General features: G+C 46.9%; 1 protein-coding gene across 1 annotated transcript in view; it reads left to right on the top strand.

The window, feature by feature from the left end:
• The window catches only part of Abtb3 (ankyrin repeat and BTB domain containing 3), a 271,670-nt gene that overhangs the window by 194,675 nt on the left and 55,445 nt on the right, over positions 1-21,550 (top strand). Inside the window, exon 4 of the mRNA XM_059245625.1 lies at positions 16,088-16,240. Coding sequence (XP_059101608.1) covers positions 16,088-16,240 — 153 coding nt within the window. The remainder of the gene's footprint in view (positions 1-16,087; positions 16,241-21,550) is intronic.

The raw sequence follows: 21,550 nt of genomic DNA, 5'->3' as shown, positions 1-21,550 counted from the left end.
ATGTGATGTGGATGAACTCACTGTAGAACACCATCCATTCTAAAGACTTCTGGAAGCCCTATTAGATACAGCAGAACACAGGGCGAGCCTTGCTTGTGTTGATAGACTAGTGAGGAGAGACACCCAAGGAGGAAATGGATGCCATTGTCAGCCTGAGTGGTGATAATGCCACTGAGGAAGGGTTGAAGGACACAGACCTAAGGCCCCTCCTCCATGTGGTTGGGGTAGTAGTACAGACAAAAATTGAGCTAGGAGGTGCTCACTAAAGTGTGTGCCTCGCAACGTGAGGACCTGAGTTTGATTTCTAGGACCTACATGAAGAAAAATGGTTATGAAATTAATACAGAGGTCTGGTCAAAAGTGAGTCTACTCAGGGCCAACAAGATGATTCACTGGGTAAGGCCTTTTGTCACTAAGCCTGATGGCCTGAGTTTGATCCCTGGGACTCACACAGTGGAAGGAGAGAACCAATTCCCACACATTGTCTACTGACCTTCACACACCTATGCACATTCACACACACGAAAATAATAAATTTAAAATGTAATAAAAATTAATTGATCTATCTATTAGGAAGAAGGAGGGGTTTGGTAGATGGGGAAGAAGATACATGTATGTGTGTATTATATGTAATGTGTTACATATTTCATATTTATGAAGTTGTGACAATACCAATAATTTTTTAAAATGCAATAGTAAGCACTTTACTAAATAACTGAATTATTTAATTAAAATTATTTAATCAAATAATTATACTTAAGCTGAAAGTTCTAGAGACATTTCTTTTACATGCTGTCAAATTATATTACTGCAAGAGGAGAACGGCTTTCTTTGAGTTGTATGGAAATGCTAAAGTCAAGGCATTCACTTCCTTTGGCAAGTAGATAAAGGCTCAAGCAATGGTTCTCTTGAGATGTCTCAGCACAGTTGATAAATACGCCTTGAGAATGTTCTAGAGAGCTATCTACCGTATTCTTTTTTATTTTAATTTTCGTTCTTTTTTTACTACTGATCTAAAGATCTAAAGCAATTTACATCTGAGAAATAAATATAATTGTCTAATGTTTTCTGAACATATAAATAACTGCAATTACCCTTCTTTGGCCTTTGTGCCAGAAGAAAATCAAATGTTGTTAATATGCTTGGTTTGCAAATGGGTTTTGCTGATACAGGACATCTGTAGATAGTGCTTCGTTTTCTAGAATTAATGTAAGTACGGACTGGCTTGGTTTTGCGCCTGATAATCTCATTTTATACTTTTTAAATGATCACTGCCTGTTAGTACAGTCACATATCTTGGATCTGAGCTGCAAATGGTTGGATCTGGGCTTGATTATTTAGCCTTCTTATCTAGACCTTCTATCCCTGCCTGTCATTTTTGTGTTTTCTAAGTACTGCCCCCCATGGCAAGAGAAGGTTCATGGAACTCACTTTGGGTAGACACAACAGAGGCCTACCATGCAGAAGGCAGTCCATAAGTGGCATTCACTATTGTCCCAGCTAAGCCCCAAGTTATCACTTGTATATAAACTTCTGCTTTAATAATGCACCTTGTTTATAAGATTCTATCAGACAGGAAGGAGCACAGGCAGGGTTTTCTCTTCCCTATCCAAGCCCACCCTGTGACCCCATGACCCCATGACCCCTGCTCACACCTGATGACAGACTGTACTGACACCTTCTTTAATGCCATCAAAACTTACGACTTTTGGGGGACAACCTTAAATTTCCTGCTGGATTTCCCAAGAAGTAATTGTCTCCTGTGCCAATTGCCTGTTGGATGTATCAGTATTCCATGGAGTCTCCCCTTTGCTATGTGGAGTTCCCAGTTCTGGAACTTCACAGTCTGTTCTCCCACTACCCTAGCTGGAATTTGCGTGCCTGCCCACAATAAAAAATAAACTATCTCAACCTGAATACCACAAAGCACTTTAATCTAAACTGTCCCAAACATTGATAACCAAGATGGGTCTTCTTCATTACTGACTTCTACTATACATTCTTACCCAAACATGGAAATGTCCTCCTTTTCATCTTAAAATCCAAATTTCCTTATATAACCATATATAACCAATGCTTACTAGCAACAGATAACCCTGAGTCAGTTCTCAGTTACTCTACTGCAAAACTGACTTTAATAGTCCATCGCTTTAGTCCATCACTTTAAGTTAAGGTGACCGGAAATGAATAGTATAATCTCTGTTCCATCCAACTAGAGGGCATGAGAACCTAACAGCTTTGAAACTCCTACCCCTGTTAGAAGCCTCAGGTTCAAATACACTGTAGTAATCCATTAGCCCTTCTGTTTCATCGGCCAATAAGTCATATCTCTACCAGTGTCAACCAGCTTTCAGTATAGAAAAGTGTAAGGGATTCTTTGTATTAAAAAATAATCTACTTACATATTAATAATCTACTTACATATTAGAAAATAGGGTACAGTGCTGGACTCAGGCTCAGGTGTCCCTATATGCTGTAGTCCAACCATCTATAGTATGCCCAAGTCTCCTCCTAAGGGATTGCCCAGCTCCAGCCCCCAAGGCCCCACTTTTCAAGGCTGAGGCTCCTTTTGCTCTGAGGTTCATAGAACAGGATCTGCCCCCTAGAGGGCACACATCCACTCCTCATGGCTCACCCAGGGTAGTTAGCATACCGAAGCAGCCATACCTCATTGAACACCTTCCCTGTGCCAGGCCAGACTCAGGACACCTAGTTGCTCATTTCCTGAATTTTCAAGAACTCAGAGGTTCTTGTCCATGTCCTGACAGTTGTCCAGTCACTTGCAGCCCCAGAATGAAAGCCCAGAACTAACTGGCTCCACAGTCTGCGTACTTAGGAACTGCTGGCAATTTAACTGCACACTTATTTAGCGCCTATGTCTGTGAAATCCCCTGTCCTGAGCATTCAAGAAAGGAGTGGAAAGGAGCAGAGCCAATGATGAATAAGCATGGTGACCTCACCCTGGAGATGCCCTTCTTAGAGATCTGGATTGGTGAGGTCCTCATCCAGGCCTCTGATAATGTGGTAGGCCTTGACTTGAAGCCTCGCTATTCCAAAAAGGGAGAATGATTTCTGTTCAACTCCTGTGCAAACCTAGTTCCTGTGGGTAGTGCTAGAGCAAGAAGGTAGGAAGAATCACCCCACAAGTCCATGCCCAGGAGAAACAGGTCAGAATGCCAGGATCCAAGAGGAGAAAGGGGTGTGCCTAGAAAGTGGCAACGTAAAATAGATTGTAGGGTCAGATTTAAGTAACTAAAGGTTCAACATGACGCACCCCAACCATGAACAGAGAATATGTACAAAGACCAAAAGGCTGGAAGCCGGGAAGCACAATGAGAAGCTGGTATCAGGAACTGAGGGAAAAAGCCCCTAATCCAAGGAGCACAGAGCACATGCAAGCAGAGGCCCCCTTTTGGCAGGCTGTGGTACTGCTACAGTTGTGGCAAAGGACTTAATGGGGAAACCCTGATCTTGTGGATGTGTCTTTGTTAATTTTTTTTTTCTGATTCTAATATGTGTGAGACTTTGTGACAACTTTTTATGTTTTTATTAGCACATATTAATTACACATAACAGTGGGCTCTTTTTATGCAAGTACATGATGTACTTTGGTCATGACCACCCCATTGATGCTTTCTTGTCCCTCTCCTAACCCCCACTGACCCCTGGTCTCCCTTCTGTGAGTCCATAGCCATGATGGTTGTGTGTTCAGTGCCCGGTGTAGATGAAGATGGATGAATGTGACTCTCGAAGGCAATCCCATGTCTGCTCTCTCACTTTTATTTACCTCTCTGAACCTCCTTCTTCACGTGAGAAAGGTGCCTCAAGTCTGGGTGCTAGGTGACACCTGGCCTCGTCCTCACCTTTGAACCCAGGTCCTAGCCAGAGCCAGTTCCATCACCTCAGAAAGCCCCACATACCTGCTTTCCCGTCTGCACCCCTGCATCAAAGAGGTGAGCAATCCTCAGCCTGGCTGGGCCCCATCCTGAAACATGTGCTCTGCTTCCTTGCTCATGGCTCCCCTGAGGGGTAATCACTCTGTCCCCCAGGATTGGCCCCCCAATGCACCCCTGCCTGGGAGAGAGGGGCAGGATTCTCTTGGAATGGGATTAGATGCCCCAGTCCTCTTTCCATCCCTCCAGCTCCTCAGAGGAGCAGTGTGCTGATATGGACAGGGTGTCCCTGGAGTCCCAGCCAATCATGGAGGCCTTTCTTGCCCAGAACCATTGTTCAGTCCTTTCTGAATTCTGCCACCCTCCTCCCATACCCAGCACTACGTACAGTGGGCCACATGTCGTCCAAGAAGCGAACCGCAGGACATTTTCTTCTCAGAGATCCTTCAATCTACTCAGTGGCCACACGGCTGTTTCCTTCAGACACAACGCTGCTTCTTCCCTCCCACTTCTGGGGCTTTGAAGCCTCTGGGGAATCCTCTTCCCCTCCTTCCTCTTCACTCCTTGTTTAATTTTTCTTCCTAATAGAAGAAAGTTTTATCTCACTCTCATCGGCTGCCTCTCCGGTAAGGCCCCTCATTCTGCACGGTGGTATCTTCGTTTTTAATCATCAACCCAGTCAGTGTTAGGGCTTCAGTTCATCTGAACCTGATGAGGTCTGTTCAGTCACCCGTCCGTTCTGACTAAGTCAATTCTGGAAGGCATTTGAACTGGACTCACGGGGTGAGTTAGTTATAAAAAGAAATATGGAAAAGATAATAGTTTAAAGACATGCTGGCCGCAGAGATGGCTGTCAGTAAATCCTTGCTATACAGGTATGAGGGCCTGAGTTCAATTTCCCCAGAACCCACACACAAAAGCTGGGCGTGTGGGCACATACTTGTTCTTCCAATACCCGGAAGACAGAAACAGGAAGATCCCTAGGTCTCATCAGCCAGGGAGTCTAGCCAAGTAGGAGAGCAACAGGCCAATGAGAGACCCTGTCTCAAAGAACAAGATGGATAACATCTGTGGAACAAGAACCAAGGTGGTCTATGGTCTCCACACACGTTTGTATACATATGCATGCACACACACACACACACACACACACACACACACACACACGGGTGTGTCATTTAGAACACAGAAGATAAGTGATCAAAAAAATCTCTTCTAATGTTTTAGCTTTGAGATTTCTGGCCACTGAGGCAAAAGGGGAAACGTACATTATATTTTCACCATCCCACTTAAACGCACAGGCATACAAACAGAGAAAAATATACTATTATGTGTATAAAGTAAATGTTTCACATTGGATAACCGAACTTGGCCATTCAGTCCAGGGCCAGGGCTGGAACTCCCAGACCTTCCTGGAGACCAGAATCCCATAACCCAGTCAAGGAGAGAGTCTAGGGAAATAAGCACACTGTGCCCAGAGCATCCAGAGTTTCTCTAAGTCATGGTCACAGGTGTAAGGTAACAACAGCATTTATTATACAAAACTGTGGGTCTGTACAGTGTACAGACATAGGGCTCATGACCTTTACCTCTTTAAAGTGAGACTTGGGGGTGCTGTGACCCTGCCTCCTATGTCCCAGATGAACAACCAGTGTCCAAGGGCTCAGTGTCCTGGTCAGTGTTGTACTGATCTTTGGAAAAACACTAGAAAGATGACTCACCCATGGGCTATGATTTCTGGTCTTCTTGCAATCAAACCCCAGCTCTGCCTAACAGCTGTGCCGGCCTGTGCCCGTTAGAGGCTCACTCACCTCACACCAGCACACTCATTTGCAAAACAGGGAGAGCAATCATCATTACCCTCTGCTATTTCTGTGATTAAATGAAATCTTGTGCAGTGAGCCAGTGCGCACCAAGCCTGGAGCATGAGAAGCACTCAAGAGACAGAGGATGGGGGCTGGAGAAATGGATCCGTGCTTAAGAGCATTTGTTGATCTTACACGGGACCTGGTTTTATTCCCTGCATGCATATAGTATCTCACCACCACTTGTAATTCTAACTCCAGGGGATCCAATGCCCTCTTCTGGGTTTGTGGGCACCAGGCATGAGTGGTACACATACATATATGCAGGCAAACACTCATTCAGATTAAAAAAAGACCAGTGGAAAGTGCTAACAGCTCATGGTTATGATAATAATGGTGATGATGGTGATAAGGACAGTGGTGATGATGGTGGGTGGTGATAATGGTAATGAAGATAATGGTGATGATGAAGACGATGGTGACGGCAGTGATACAGATGAGGTGGTGGTAGTGGTGGTCATGGTGATGATGGTGATGGTGGTGGTGGTGGTGGTGGTGATAGTGGTGATGATGATTTAGTAATAGCAGTATTCATGATCATGAAAAGACAAAGTTAAAGTATAGTAGCATGATGGTGACTGTGGCCCTCTTCTCATTACCTCAATCTGTCTGAAATCTCCCTAGCTCCAAAAGATCCCGAGTTTGCATTGCCCAGAGGGCAGCCCCTACCTATTTGTGGCTACATAAAGTAATTAAAATGTTGCCTCCTGGATCTCACTACCTGCATATTATGTGCTTGGTAGCCACACATGGCCAGAGGCTGCCATCTTGACAGCATAGATGTACCTGCAGCACACAAGTTTCTGCTGGAAGCCGCCCTCATGGGTTTTCTTTCTGACATCTTCATCTCAATATTTTTGTTTTTTTTTTTTTTCATTCAAAATATTATGCTATCATTTTAAGCTGGAAAAGACAGTGCCGTAATCTTCAAAGTCGACCTGTGAAGTCACTGAGGCCCAGAGAGGTGGAATAGATTCACAGTTGCACAGCACGCTAGTAACAGAGCCTGGTCCAAGCCATGCTTCTGACTGCATACATCAGCTTTCCTGTGGTGACAAAAGGGACTGTGGAATCCACTCCACAAGCCTGTGTTTTGATAATGGGGTTCTTAGGAGTCAGAGCTGGAATATCCGTGTAACCTGTCCTTTCTAACTGCCAAGGGCAGTGTAGTGACAGTTCACAAGTTTATTGCAAGGGAACTAGAATGCCATGTTCTTGAAGCCAAGGCCCAGTGGCCAGGATATCAGAGAACAAAGGGTGACATTCTAAGCTATCCTTGCCTCATGTAGTGTGTGTGTGTGTGTGTGTGTGTGTGTGTGTGTGTGTGTACCATAAGGGACTCTGCAGCTGACTGGCACAGAGCTGGTGGTTCCCCACTTCTGAAGCTATAGTTTTCCGGGGTCATTTATATTCTAGGCCCCATCATCACCCTACCCTGTACTCAGTGATCAAGTTCTTATCACAGAGGCCCCATGTCCTAACATGTTGGGATATGGTGCAGCCAGATGCCTGGAGAGCAGTGACACATGCTGTTTGTTTATTCCCATGGATCTGTGTGGGGACAGTGGGCCAGGCATCCTACAGATCAGAGCTACTGCTGCCAAGACCAGAGGCCTCAGCCTGTGGCACATATCAGTAAAGGAAGGCCTACAAGGTCAGGGGAGGGGTTTAACTAAGAAGCAGGGGACTGGTCCCTGTAGATGGGACTCTGGTAAGGATCTCAGCATAGACAGATGTCCCTGGATTACGAGGACAGGCACTAAGTAAGTGTCCTGATAAGGGAGAAGAATTGGTCCATTTAGAGGATATATGCAGACAGAGGTTGCATGATGTAGTCACATGCCATGGGATGACAGAAGCCACCAAATGTGAGCAAGGAAAGAAACGAACTCCCCTAGATCCACAGGGGTGGGAGTGGGCTGCTAACACCTTCACTGTAGACTACCAGCCTTTAGAACTATGGGAATACACGTTATCTTAAGTTACCAAGCTGATCATAGCTTCTACAGCAGTTCTGAGACCCCAGTATGCCCAGGAGTGGACACAGGCCATGGCCAGGCATACTCATTGGCTCACTAGGTGACTTGTAGGTCCTCAAAGATGGATAACTGTGGTAATATATTGTGTCCCCCAATTTATTGTACACCCTAATAGCGACTGTGGAACTGCAGAGCTGGGCAGGACCAGAGAAACCTTTGACTACAGATAACTAGATGGAATCTATAACCTAACATACTAGGAAGACTGTGACTTCTTCTCATCTCATTCATATAAAAAGAGACAGAAAGCTGGGTGGTGGTGCATGCCTTTAATCCAAGCACTTGGGAGGCAGAGGCAGGTTGGAGGCCAGCCTGGTTTACGTGATCAGTTCAGGGACAGCCAGGACTACACAGAGAAATCCTCTCTTTAAAAAATGAGTGCTTAAATGCTGAAGGGTGCTTAAACACAAAGGAAGAGTCTCAGGTTCTGAGACGACAGGGAAGTGAGTGATGGAGACGCATCCCTGAGCAACAGGAAAAAGGAGGGTAAGATGAGGGCTGTTGTAACACTTGCAGTTGTTTGTGAACAAGGTGGAGACCCTTCTTCACATAGTATTTTTGCTCTGCCCTGCACACTTGTACCTTAGCACTCTGTTGACAGCTCTTAAGCCTTCTAAGTCACCTTCCTCAGAATGCTTGACAAGAAGGCCAGCAAATGTTCTATGGTAAGTCACACATGCCTCAGGGTGTCATTAGAAGAAGTTATTGCCCTGCTTCATGCCCCTTAGCTCCTGCTTCACTCCAGTCAATTTATGTAATCACCATAATTGGGGCTGACATTCCCTCTCGTCCTCTGGGCACAAAATGTCTACTTTTCCCTGAAAGCATGCCACCACCCATGATGCCTTTGTTTCATGGTCCTCCAATGGTGTGTCTGCATCCTTGGATGCTGCAGAGTAGTCCTCTCCATTAACTTCCACCACATACTCCCTCCAGGCCTCAGACAATCATGTATGATGATAAGGGGTTGGAGTCAATGATTTCAAAGGATAAGTGTGTCAGCATATAATTAAATCTCATTGCAGGTGTGTGCTACTCAGAGTCTCCCCAGGAAGTAGAATCAGTAACATGAAGAGAGAATAGATGGATGGATGGCTGGATGGATGAATGGATGAATGGATGGCTGGATGGACTGATTTACCAACTGAGTGACAAATTAATAGGTAGATATATAGACAGAGGTAGATAATAGGTGAATAGATAGGTAGACAAAGATGGATGGATGGTTAGAGAGATCAGTAGGTAAATTGATACATGGATGGATAAAATAATAGATTTATTGACATCAGTGGAGAGATGACACATCAATCTGTTAATCATATATACATATCCTTTAGGTTCTGTTTCTCTGGAAACTTTGATATGCCTTTCATGTGCATTCACACATACCCACATGCACATACTCACAGGGAAAGACTTAACTGCAGGACAGACCAGCAGGCAGAAGACCTGGAAAGAGTTGGTGATATAGCCAAGTCCAAGGGTTCAGAGGCTGAGTCCCTTTGCCTCAAGACCAGCAAGGCCCTCCCATGTTATGGAAGGCAATTGGCTCACTCAGAATAAATAGATTTAAATGTTAATTTCAAACACAACAAAAAGACTATAGAGAACTCTTTAGACGAATGTCTGGCCAAACACTGAGGTACTATTACCTAGGCAAGTTGACACATGAAACTCACCATGACAAGCGCATCGTTAAGAGTTTCTGTTCCCAGGCCAATGCTACACACAGCCATGGGCTCAGTAGGCTCCTCAGATAACAGGATAGGTACTTGGTTCAGAATAAGCATCTCAAGCCAGATAGATTTCAGAGAATTGCTAAAAGGATATAGGAGAATCCTGGTAAGAGACAGACAGACAGACAGACACACACACACACACACACACACACACACACACGCTTTGGTATAAAAGCAGAAAATGCCAGGTATGTGCCTTCTCAGCTCCCTGGAAGCTTGGAAGATTGGAAACTTAAGCTCAACCAGTCTGATACATCAGCCCAACTCCTTCCGTTCCAGCTTTCTGCTGGACCTCAGATCCCTTTTGGAGCTCTTGTGTTTGGTCCTATTTCTCTGCAACTCACCTTCCCTGACTTCAGACTTGAATCACGCTGCTCTCTACTTATTCAAAATGTGGTCCACAGACCAGCCAACCATCCTTCCTGGGAGCCCATTAGAAACGAGGAATCTGGGGCCCTGCCCTAGACTCACTGAGCTGGAATCTGCAAATTCCTCGTCACGTTCACGTTTGTGTTCAAGAGACATAGGATTGAGGCACTTTCTTTGACCCCTCCCTCTCCTACAGGAACCACTCTATTGGCAGGTCAACCACACCTTTCACAGTAGGACTGTCACCATAGTAACCAGCAGGGCTACCTCTTGTTTCTGCCTTCTTCCTGGCTTTGGTGCCCAAAGATACAGCAAGATTATGTAGCAATTGCTATAGAAACTAATCTATGACCCATGAGCTGCTTTTCCTCTGTTCCCTGTATTACTGGAATTGTGAGCTTCCTAAACCATAGTCAAACACTGAAACTCCTCTCCAGCCTGAGGAAGTCTCAGCAAATAGCAAGGACAAAAAGTCAGGGCCACGAGGCTTAAAGAAGGAGAGCTGTAGCAACACGGAGATTTGCTTCAATGTGAAGAGAAGGCTGGAGCAGCCCTCTGAGCAGCTCCGTGTGGCAAGGCATTTTCCTCCAGCCAAGTCAGACGAGGGATGCTGAAGACGATGTTGATGATGAAAACAAAAGCCACACTCACAGTTCCTGAGTTCACGTGCCAGGGTGCATACGTGATCTCATCTGATTCTTACGGTAACACTCGGTGTTTGCTCCCTGTGGCTGTTCTAAAACTACTACTGCAGATGTGGAGGATACAAGCAACGCAAAGGAACTCTAGAGAGGTGAATAGGCAGGTAAAGTACATGCCTTGCAATCCTGAGGACCAGAGATCAGATTCCCCAGAATACCCATTTAAAGAACTGGTAAGAAGTCAGATGTGGTGGCGCGTGCTTCTAATCCCAGCACTCGAGAAGCAGAGGCAGATGGGATCTCTGTGAGTCTGAAGCCAGCCTAGTCTACATAGCAGATTCCAGGCCAGCCTGGGCTAAACTGTAAGACTCTGTCTCATAGATCAGGTAGATAGATAGATAGATAGATAGATAGATAGATAGATAGATAGATAGATAGATAGATAGACAGACAAGCAGATAATCTGGGTGGGCATGGTGGTTTACCTGTAATTCTAGTTGTGGAAGGTGGACAGGGGATCTTTAGAGCATTCTGGAGAGCTCCAAGTTCAGCATAAGGTAGAGAGCCATCAAGAAAGATGCCTGAAGTCAACCTTGGGACTCCACACACACATGCATCTGCACTCCTGTACATGCACACACACACACACACACACACACACACACACACACACACACACACACACACCACGATTACATACATATGCAAAAACTCCCACAGAATCATGCCCTTGGTATTCTGGAGACCAGATATCCAAAATCAGACCCTCTGCGATAATGCCAGGGTGTATCCTTCTGGAAGCTCTGGGGCAGAGCCCTCTCTCCCCATCTGTAGCCTCTGGAGCTCCCCGGCCCATATCCCTTTCCTTGCGTGATTCCATTGTCTTTTCTTCAGGTGCCCTAGTTCTGCCTCTGGCCTCCTTGTCTCTTTCCTGAAAGCATATAGAGATGCCCTTACCACTTGGGATCCTCTTTTCTTCTCAAGATGATTAGCTCAGCCACCTGCACAGAACCTATCTGTCATATTGAAATCAAGTTCCAGTAATTCAGAAGTACTCATCTTTGGGAAATGTTTTCCAGCTTCTTGGGTTCTCCCTAATAGGTCATTGGACGTATAAATGACATTTACAGTTAGCCCACATGTCAGGTCTTGAGTTCTATCACCAAGATAACTATCTGTGGGTATGCCTTTGGCTCTGTGTCCTCCAAGTCCAGATTTGACTCTGTGTGGGAGAATTCCATCTTCTAATCCTCTTAAGCATCCTGGCCCTGTCACTAATGCCTTAATGGGCTTCTCCACATCTGCCCTGGAACATACATCTGATTCTTTCTTAGTTCCCAGGCAACTTACTCTTCCAATAGAATCAATGAATTTTAGAATCAGAAAAAAGTTAAACAGACCAGAGCTGGCCAACTATGACTAGATATCTGACTATCAATAAAGTTTTATTGAAATTTTTAACTGCATTCATTTAGTTTTACAGATGCTTTCTCACTATGGGGGAAAGATTATTGGATAGAGATAATTAGCTGCAGAGACAGTTAGCTGCAGCAGAGGCCATGCGGCCCACGAAGTCTAGCGTATTTTCTATCCGGCCATCTACAGAGATGGCTGGCAGTCCACAAACTGAGTGGTCTCACCCGAACCCACCCCACAATACAAATGGTGGTAAGGGCTAAAACGGTGATTGGCCAGAGCCAGAGTCACATGGTGAGTTCTTGACAGACCCAGAACTGGAATTTGGTGCTGCAGGATCACCAGGCACAGTCCCTGGCCCTCACCTCACCAGCTCTCTTCATGGTTTCAGGGAGGGGCTACATCTGTTTGTGTCCTCCTCCCTGGGTCCTGGTTCTGACGGCTCTCCTGAGCTGACTGGCTGGCTGGACCTTGCAGAAGCCCATGTAAGTTTTCTCCTCCCTTTCCGAGGCTCTAGTGAACTTTGTCTGAAGCCACAATGAAGGACACGGCACTGTCTGAGGGGACCACGCTTCTCCCCGTTCATCCAGGGTTTTAGTTCACAACCTCGCTGTGTTCCAGAACTACCAGGAGAGCGGGCTTAGAATGCAGATGCCCAGAACCCACTTCAGCCCAACTGAACCCATCCCAGCTCTGTTGACACAAGCTAGGGAGCCTGTGACGATGTCATTAATTCCTCCATAGGCTCTTCTTGGCTTTAACTGACTACCTATAAACAAAGTAAGGGGCCAATAAATCATGACCCCCTTTAAAAATACATAAGAAGAGGGCTGGGGTGGTAGCTGGAGTTAAGCATTTGCTTTACAAGCTTGAACACCTGAGTTCAATGCCCCAGGGTTCACCTTTAAGGAAAAAAATAAAGATCCAGGCATAATGGTGCACACTTGTAATTATTCTAGCCCACCTGGATGAGAGAGCCCCAGACCCCATTAAGAGACCTTGCCTAAAAAAAACAAAAACAAAAACAAAAACAAGGTGAATGGCCCCTGGGAAACAATACCAGTGGTTTTCTTTGGCTTCCCATGCGCGCGCGCACACACACACACACACACACACACACACACACACACACGTACACAAGGATGCCATAGTTTTTCCTGAGCATTCTCTACACCATTTGACTCGAGGCCCTAAATTTCTTTTCCATCACTATCTCTTCCAAAGAAAACATCACAAATAATGTTATTTTGTCCCCTTTGAGCAGACAAGATAAGATTTTTTTTAAATGAGTTGCTGGCAAAGAATTCATGAGCTTATAAACTGCTGGAGTCGGTGTTAAAAAAAAATAGGAACATAGAAAATTCCAGAGGAGGCTGAACTTCTGGGCTTGAAGCTTGTTATTCTGGGCTGGCCAGCTGCCTTGGTAAAGAAGTGACTTAGAACGTGTCAGGGCCTCTCTTTGGCATTCAGCAGGCACACTGTGGGCTCCAGCCTCCAGCATGAAGGCAGCTGCACCAGAGCAGTTTTATGATGGACACTCTGTCCACCGGGGAGCAGGGTTGGGGACCACTGAGCAAAGATGGGAGGGGTCGCCTCTGAGAAACAACCTGGGGGAGTTCTCTGGGCACTTGGGACTGGTTTCCAGCAGTGACCGAGACACAGGGACTGAAATAAACCCCGCTTCCCCTGGAGACAGTGGATCCAATTCAATTTCGAGTCGGTGTGTTTATTGAGTGCCTGATTCAGTTTAGGTGATGGAGAGAGACACCCTAAGGAGCAGGCTGGTGCAGACAGAAATTCCCTGAGAGTCTGACCTCTAGGTCCCAGGCCCAGAAACTTGATTTTCTTAGTATCAGCCAGTAAGAAATTGATAAGTCTTAGTCTGTTTCATGAACAGACACTAAGGGCTTCCAGCCTGGTAGACACTGTCCTGGGCCAGGGATGGAGCAGTGAACTGGACAGCCCAGGCCTCTGCACTGATGGAGTTGACATGCTAATCAGGCATCTGCAGAATGTGTAAAGTCCTTCCGAGTGGGAGCCACGTGAGAGTGGTGTGTGTGGCACAATTATCAGAAGAGTTTAGGGAGGGCGGGACTTGAACTGTGGTGTGGACTTTTGAAGAGATGGGGACCTTACACACAGGGGACCGAGCTGCATGACAGAAAATGAACATTACATGCCTTCAAAGATCCGAGACCAGGTCAGCTTCCCTGGAGTAGCAGTTGCATTCTGGGTAACAGAGTGCATGCTGGGAAGCAAGATGAAAGACTGGTAAGATTACATGGGATAACAGCATATAGACTGTGTAACCAAACAACTTGAGTCTGATTCTTAGTTCTGAAAACCTTCGGATCCAGGGCCAGGAAGGCTCCCTAACATCAGTAAACATGGTTTTATTGATGCTAAAACAGGCAGACTCACAACTAGCTGGCAGTTGGCCCTAAACATTTAGAAGATCTCATGATCATGGTTAGCTAAGATGAGTGTAAAACACTGAGTAGTTGCATTTTTAACATCATACAAGTAGCTTGACTCTAGGAAAGCTGGAATATGGCACCAAAACCTTGTGGAACCTCATGAGATCTGTGTTTTGAGAGAGAGTGGATGCCTTGTAAACTTTTTTTGCACTCCCATGGCTGTAGGATCCTGCTTCCTTAAATCTGGTACCCTGGGTACCCTTGCCTCAGAGGCGTCCAGGTCTTGCCAAATGGCAGGAAATCTTGCAGGTCTGTATAATACCGTTCTCAAAGTATAGTCTACTTAAATTAGAAACATGGGAGGTGCTTATTCAAATGATGTTCATTTTAAAAATCAATTGCATCTATTTATTTGGGGGGCACAATGCCACGGTGTGCATCATGTAGAGGCCAGAGGATGGCTTTCGGGAGTTGGTTCTTTCCTTCCACTGTGTGGGTCCTTGGAATGGAACTCCAGTCGTCAGGCTTGGTAACAAGCGACTTCACCTGCTGCACCATCCCTCAGATTGTGTCCTAAGCTCTATACACACATCATCTCTTGAGACAGGCCAAGGAGTCTTCCTCTTAATGCCCCGCCCCACCAGGTGATTCTCCATCCCTCCTTCAGTTATAGCTGTTCTTTGAGTGACATTCCTGGGCCAGCAGGGGTAGTAACAGGAACTGATTAAAAATGCAATTTCCCGGGTTCCTCTCCTAATCCAACGAATCAAAACTGCGGGGGGGGGGGGGGGGGCAGCAATCTGCGTTTTAACAAGCCATCCAGGGAGTTGGGGTGCACATTAAAAACACACAGGGGAGGTTTTAAAAATTACCAAGGCCCAGCTTCATACTATACCAACTAAACCCTGGAGTGGGACTCAAGTATTTTCACACCCCAGGATACAAATGTGAGAAGAGACTATGTAGTCCCTGGAAGAAACAGAAGGCAGGATCAAGTCCGCTTAGAAAGCTATGGCTCAAGCAGAGGCATACGCTTGCCACACACTGGATCCCCACAGTGCACAGTGTCCATTGCACCCATTGGCTCCCACGGTGTCTGGGATGTGCGCAGTGTCCCCAGGTCCGGCCTTGCTGGCTGCCCCTGGCCCCAGCAGTCCCGCTTGTGAAGGTTAACTGCATCTGGCTCCCATCCTGCTTTGGCAGGTGTTCTGTGCCTTTCCTAGCCTTGTGCTAGCGCAGAGCTGAGGCCAGAAGGGTGTCAACAAGCTGGCAGGGCTGGGAAGGGAGACAGCCAGGGTTCCTTGGGTCGGGCTGGCAATCTGGAGTAACACCAGGTTCCTCTGGCTCCAGACCCTGCGCTAGCGCTGGAAGTGACTCATCTCCACATGCACATCGTCTCCGAGAGGGACAGCTCTCACAGCAGAGTAACACTGCATCCTTTGGGGGCCTTGGTAGTCCCCTTTCACAGATGAGGAAACCGAGACCCAGAGAGTCTAGAGAGTCGGCCCCGGGGTCACCAGTGGGGTCAGGATGTCTCCAAAGGCTCTCGCACTCAGGAATTTCCAGGCAGGGTCTCCAGGGAAACCGGATGGTGTGGGGGTGGAAGTAGGGACGGGTGGGATAGGGGTCTCCGCGAGTCGGGGTGGGTCTGAGCAGCCCAGGTTCCCTGACGGTCCTAACACATCCCCGCCTCCCTCCTCCTGCGCAGGCCCTTCCTCGTACTGCCCCCTCTGATGGAGTGGATCCGAGTGGCCGTGGCGCACGCCGGCCACCGCCGCAGCTTTTCTATGGACAGCGATGATGTCCGCCAAGCCGCCCGGCTGCTGCTGCCGGGTGTGGACTGCGAGCCGCGCCAGCTCAAGTAGGTGGAGAGGAGAGGGGGCGGGAGGGGCGACGGGGGAAGGGCGCAGGGACCCTGGGGGCGGGAACTGTGAGAATGGGTCCTAGGGCATGCCTCTGGAGGTAGGGGTGGAGAGTCCCAAGCTTTGCTTGCGGGTGCACTACACTCCCCCCGCCCCTTGCTGGCACCTGGCTCCCAGCTCCGTTACTGTTGCTGAGGCTGAGGCTCTGCTGGTTGAAATGGCAGACCGGGTGGGAGGTGAGTGCGGGATGAACAATAAGCGGATCCTTGGAGTGTGGGTCCCTGTGGATTACAGGATGGGAGGTGTCTTGTTCTTTTCTGACCAGTCTCTGTTGGTAACCATTTGTGTTCCTGTCCCTCTGTCCTCTGCTGTCGCCTCTATCCCTCTCTCTGTGAAATATTAGCGTCCTCACTTTTCTGACCAATCTTTGCAGAGCAAAATCTCTGTCTGGGAGCGCACCCTCTCTGTCTTCCCCTCCACCTTGAGGATGATATGGGCCTCCTTGAATGCTTCAGACTTATACCCCAGGTCTCCCCTCCAGCCAGGTGGGAATTACTCATGGGCTGGCCAGGGCCCTCATAGAGGGGCCTTGGGTTTTCTTTATCTAAAACAAAACAAATACACCAGCCAGCTCGATCAGATGAGTCCTGCCTGGATCCAAATCAAAAAGACACAAAAACAAATAATACGTGAACACCCCCTTACCCGACTCCCTCAGCTGTTGTCTGGATGGCCGTGTCATTTTCAAACGTCTTCCCACCGCCTGATGACAAAATGTCCCCCCTTCACCCCAAACTTCTGTCCCAACAGTATTGATGGGAATGGAGGGGGCGGGGCCACAAGGATATTGAGGTCTGTCATATAAACCTCGGTTCCTGAAGGCTGCTTTTCCGCCCAAGCCCACAAAGGGGCTGATCAGAGCTGAAACTGCAGTGTGTGTTGAATGCGAACCATAAGCTGGACCCTGATTTTAAGTGCTTGATGTAGATGGTCCCCAGGCCCTGCGAAGTGTGTGACTGTTGTGCCCACTTCACAGATAAGGAAGCTGAGGTGCTGGCAGATTAAGTTAGCGTGTCTGAGGTAACTGACCTGGTAAATCGTCAGGATGTAAGTTCCAGCGGTCCAGCCCCTGGGCTGAGTTCCAGCCACAGAGGGTTTCCGCCTCCAGGGTTCTCTAGGCGGAAACCTGAGGCGTTGCCGCCATGCTTCGCGCTGTGTCACCGCTGTGTCACTAGAATAACCGCGGGTCCAGGGAGAGATGGGGGAGCATCCATGAACATCTACCGTGTGCTGGCTGTAGCCGGCAACAGGACATTTGTACCAGCAGCCTGCTTCCTTATTCCCTTCAGCAGCCGCGTGAGATTAGCATGATCTCCCAGTTCTGCAGGCTTGGAAGCCATTGTGGCGCAGCCCGCAGGAAGAAGGGCCAGGGAAGACTTGCACCTTTGAGGAAGCCCAGCCTTTGGCCACCAGACTCTCCCGCCTCCTGTTTCCCAGGGCTGTTAGCTACCTGCAGCTCACTGCCACCACTCCTGCTCACCGTCCTCAGCCTGCAATGCCCTGATGCTCCAGCTCTCCTTGCCGCATGAGCTCCAGCCTGCTGGGTGATGCGTTTCCTTGCTGCTTCCTGAAAAAGTGATCTTTGCCTATCATGTTCTCAGGAGACCCCATAGCTCAAAGGTTACAAACCTGGACCCCAGGGTCCCATTGCTTGGGCCCAGATGCCTCTACTATGATTAATTAATTGTGCAACTAGTTAATTAGCCTCTCGGAATCTTCATTTGCCCATGAGTGATGTGGGGACAGTAATATCAGCCCCCTCCACCGGTTGTTGTAAACACAGGACAAGGTCATGAGTGTGAAGCAGGGACACAGTGTTCACAAAGTGGTAGTTGCTCTAGCTGGTGTCCTCAAGTCTCCAGAACCTCTGAAACACTAAGAGAAACCCTCTGTAATGATTAATAATCTTGGATGGCCTTTAGCTCATTCATGTGTCTTAAAAAAAATGGGAGAAAATCAAGGCCCCCTGAGACTGGGTAATTCCCAGTGTCACACAGGTATTAAGTAAAAGGATCAGGAGCTAAGCAGCAAACACAAACACCCACAGGTATCACCATGTGTAGTAAGAACTCAGCCCCAAGAGTTCTGCAGCTGAGATTCAGCCAACTATGGGTCACAGGTACTTAGAGAGAAAAAAAATTACACCTGTACTAAGCATGAAAAGACATCTTTTCCTTATCTTTATTCCCTATACAGTACAAGAAGCATTTATATTGAGTTTGTATTGTATTGGTATTTTAACTCATGTAGAGATGATTTCAAGATTATGTGGTGGTACCCAAGCATGGTGACTCATGCCTTTAATCCTGGCACTTGGGAGACAGAGACAGGTGGACCTCAAAAAAACAAAACTCAAAAAGAAAGAATTGTGAGGGGCTAGAGAAATGCCTTGGTAGTTAAGACCTCATAGTGCACCATAGTGCACTACTATCACAGAAGATCCAAATTATGTTCCCAGTACCCAGGTCAGGTACTTCAAAGCTGCATATAACTCCAGATTTAGGGGATCTGATACCTTTTTCTGGCCTCCAGAAGTACCTGAATTTACATCCAAGTACCTACACACACACACACACACACACACACACACACACACACACACACGCACACAAATAAATCTTTAAAGGATATCTGTGGTGGTTTGAATAGGTATGGCCCCAATAAACTCATGTATTTATGTGTTTGAATGCTTGGCCCATAGGGAGTGGCACTATTAAGAGGTGTGACCTTTTTGGAATAGGTGTGGCCTTGTTGGAGGAAGTGTGTCACTGTAGGGGAGGGCTTTGAGGTCTTTTATGCTCAAGCTACACCCAGTGATGATAATGGACTGAACCTCTGAACTGTAAGCCAGCCCCAACTAAATGTTTCCTTTATAATTGTTGCTGTGGTCATGGTGTCTCTTCACAGCAATAGAAACCCTAAGACAATATTTGAGGATATGTTTAGGTTTTGTGTAAAGACTATGTCATTTTATATACAAGACTTGAGCATGCAATGATTTTGGTATCTACAGGGGATTCTGGAACACATCGCCCATGAATTCAGAAGATAGCTATGTTATTTCCTCCCACCCCCATCAACTGAGACCTTGACCAGCCTATAAGAGGATGCTATGACCCTCTTCTGGGGTTGTGTTATTTCTCAGGACTTCATAGCCTGGATGTGACCTCCGGGGAGCCCTTCTTCCCTGTCCCCTTCCCCCAGCACAAGGCAGTGTCTAATGACCAAGTGTGTCATTCTGAAAGTCACACCAAGAGTCCACCGTGTCATCTCTTCGGTTTGTGGCCACATTAGAATCCGTATCAAACGTGTACAGACAATTTTGTCACTCCCCTAGACAATAGGGCATAATTGCTTTTATATAGCATCTACATTATAGCGGGTATTATAAACAATCCACAGAGAACTTAATGTATATGTAGATATGCAGGATCTATACAAATATTGTCCTGTTTTGTAGAAGAGATGTCAGCATCTATGGATTTTGCTGTTTATGGGGGATTCTGGGTTCAATCCCCCGTGAGTACTGATGGGTGACTGCATAGGATTTCATTGGTTTGCCCAAATAATAAGTATAAAATGTCCTGAGATGTGGCTCATTGGGGAGCACTTGTCTATCATAATCAAGGCCCTGGATTCAATCTTTAGTATGTATAAATAGACAGACAGACAGAATGTAAAATTTACAAAATACTAGAAACTTAACAAAAACTTACCAAAAAACTAGAAAAAAAAAATCAGTACATGAAAAAAAGCACCTATTCTTCTGTATAACACCATCTCATTTTCTCATTTAATATGACAACATAAAGCAGGAATCACCATTTTCTTCTTGCAGGTAGCAGGGTCAGAGAATTTGTTTTCATTCTGACATCCAGCAAAGGCACCAGGGACCTACTCTATCTTATGCTGATCATCCTTGTGCTGTGCATGTAACCATCCCCAACAACTGTGCAAAGCACATTCATTATCCCATTTTAAGAAAAGAAAACTGGGGTTCAAAGGGGTTCCAGAACACATCCGAAGACACACAGCTGCTGTGAATGAGAGCTGATCTGTGCTGCCAGCAATTGGCCTTGGAATTTGTCAGATGGACTCGGGGCCTCTGGCTCTGACTTAGAGCTGGGCTCCCTTATCTTAGAAGAGAGCAGCCCAAATGGGGTGAGGGTCATGTGTTCTAACAAATGCAAGAGCGTGGCACTGATGTTCAAGTGTCAGTGGCATTAGCACACGTAATTGCCTACCAGCTGGCTGCTCGCTCCTGGAGAGGGAAACCAGTCAGGAAGGAGCAGCCTGGTCCAGGATCCCCAGGTCTGGTACTCATTTGTCACTGATCTTCAGAGTGACCTTGGTCAAAGGCTGCCAGAGATGTTCTTCTATCTCGCTCAGCTACAGTCAGCCTCACTTTGGAGATCAGATATTCTAAAGGCATACCACTCCATGTGGCTGCAGCCTCTGAGCCCAGGAGGGAACCTATTTATTCTTCCTTAATGAAGTATCAGATCGCCCCAACTGCAGAGCCAGGATTTTTGTTTGCTCCAGTTCTTTGGGAGGTGAGGGAGTGGGGGAGCTATGGAGAGGAACGAAAGAATGCTTAATGCATCTTGGCAGGGTTTGTATGCTTTCTTGATGATTGGTTTTGAAACCCTTCAAAAATATAAAGACAAATGCTGTTGTTTCCTCCTCTTTGGATGAGGTAGGTTTTCAGCTCTCGAGTGAGGGCTGAAATAAAAAACAAAGGCAACCAGGTATGCTCAGATCCTTTGTGAGCTGCAGAGCAGCACCTATCAACAAGATTAGGAGGCATGAGCACCTCTTGAGAACAGTTCATCCTTCTTGGAGATGGCTGGGCTGTCTGACAATGGAGAAGCTCAAGGATGAGAAAGTTCCGCGTGTCCAACTGGGACTCGGGAGACCTGGTAACTACATGCTCACCTTTGCTCTTCTGTGGTATTTCTAGAGCACTGAAGTGCCAAACCCTGCAGAGTGCTCTCATCTAGGTCTGCTGCTTCTGTCAGGTGACCTGGGGGAACTCACTACCCCAGTCCTCCAAAAGATGAGAACGGCCACGGACTGCTTCATGGGCTGGCTGACCATGGCATGGTACCAGGGCTGAGGCTAACATTCACACCTGCAGCTTTCAACCCTTCTCAGGCCTCCTGAGAATCCCGAGAGACCCCTCTAAGGCTGGCGTGTTTTATGATTTCTTTGATGTGGCCAAACTGGGCTCCAGAGCGAAGATTGTGCCA

Source organism: Peromyscus eremicus, chromosome 18 (assembly GCF_949786415.1).
Source record: "Peromyscus eremicus chromosome 18, PerEre_H2_v1, whole genome shotgun sequence".
Lineage (NCBI taxonomy): Eukaryota > Metazoa > Chordata > Mammalia > Rodentia > Cricetidae > Peromyscus > Peromyscus eremicus.
The sequence above is the reverse complement of the archived record's forward strand: the minus strand, read 5'-3'. Positions and strand labels throughout refer to the sequence as shown.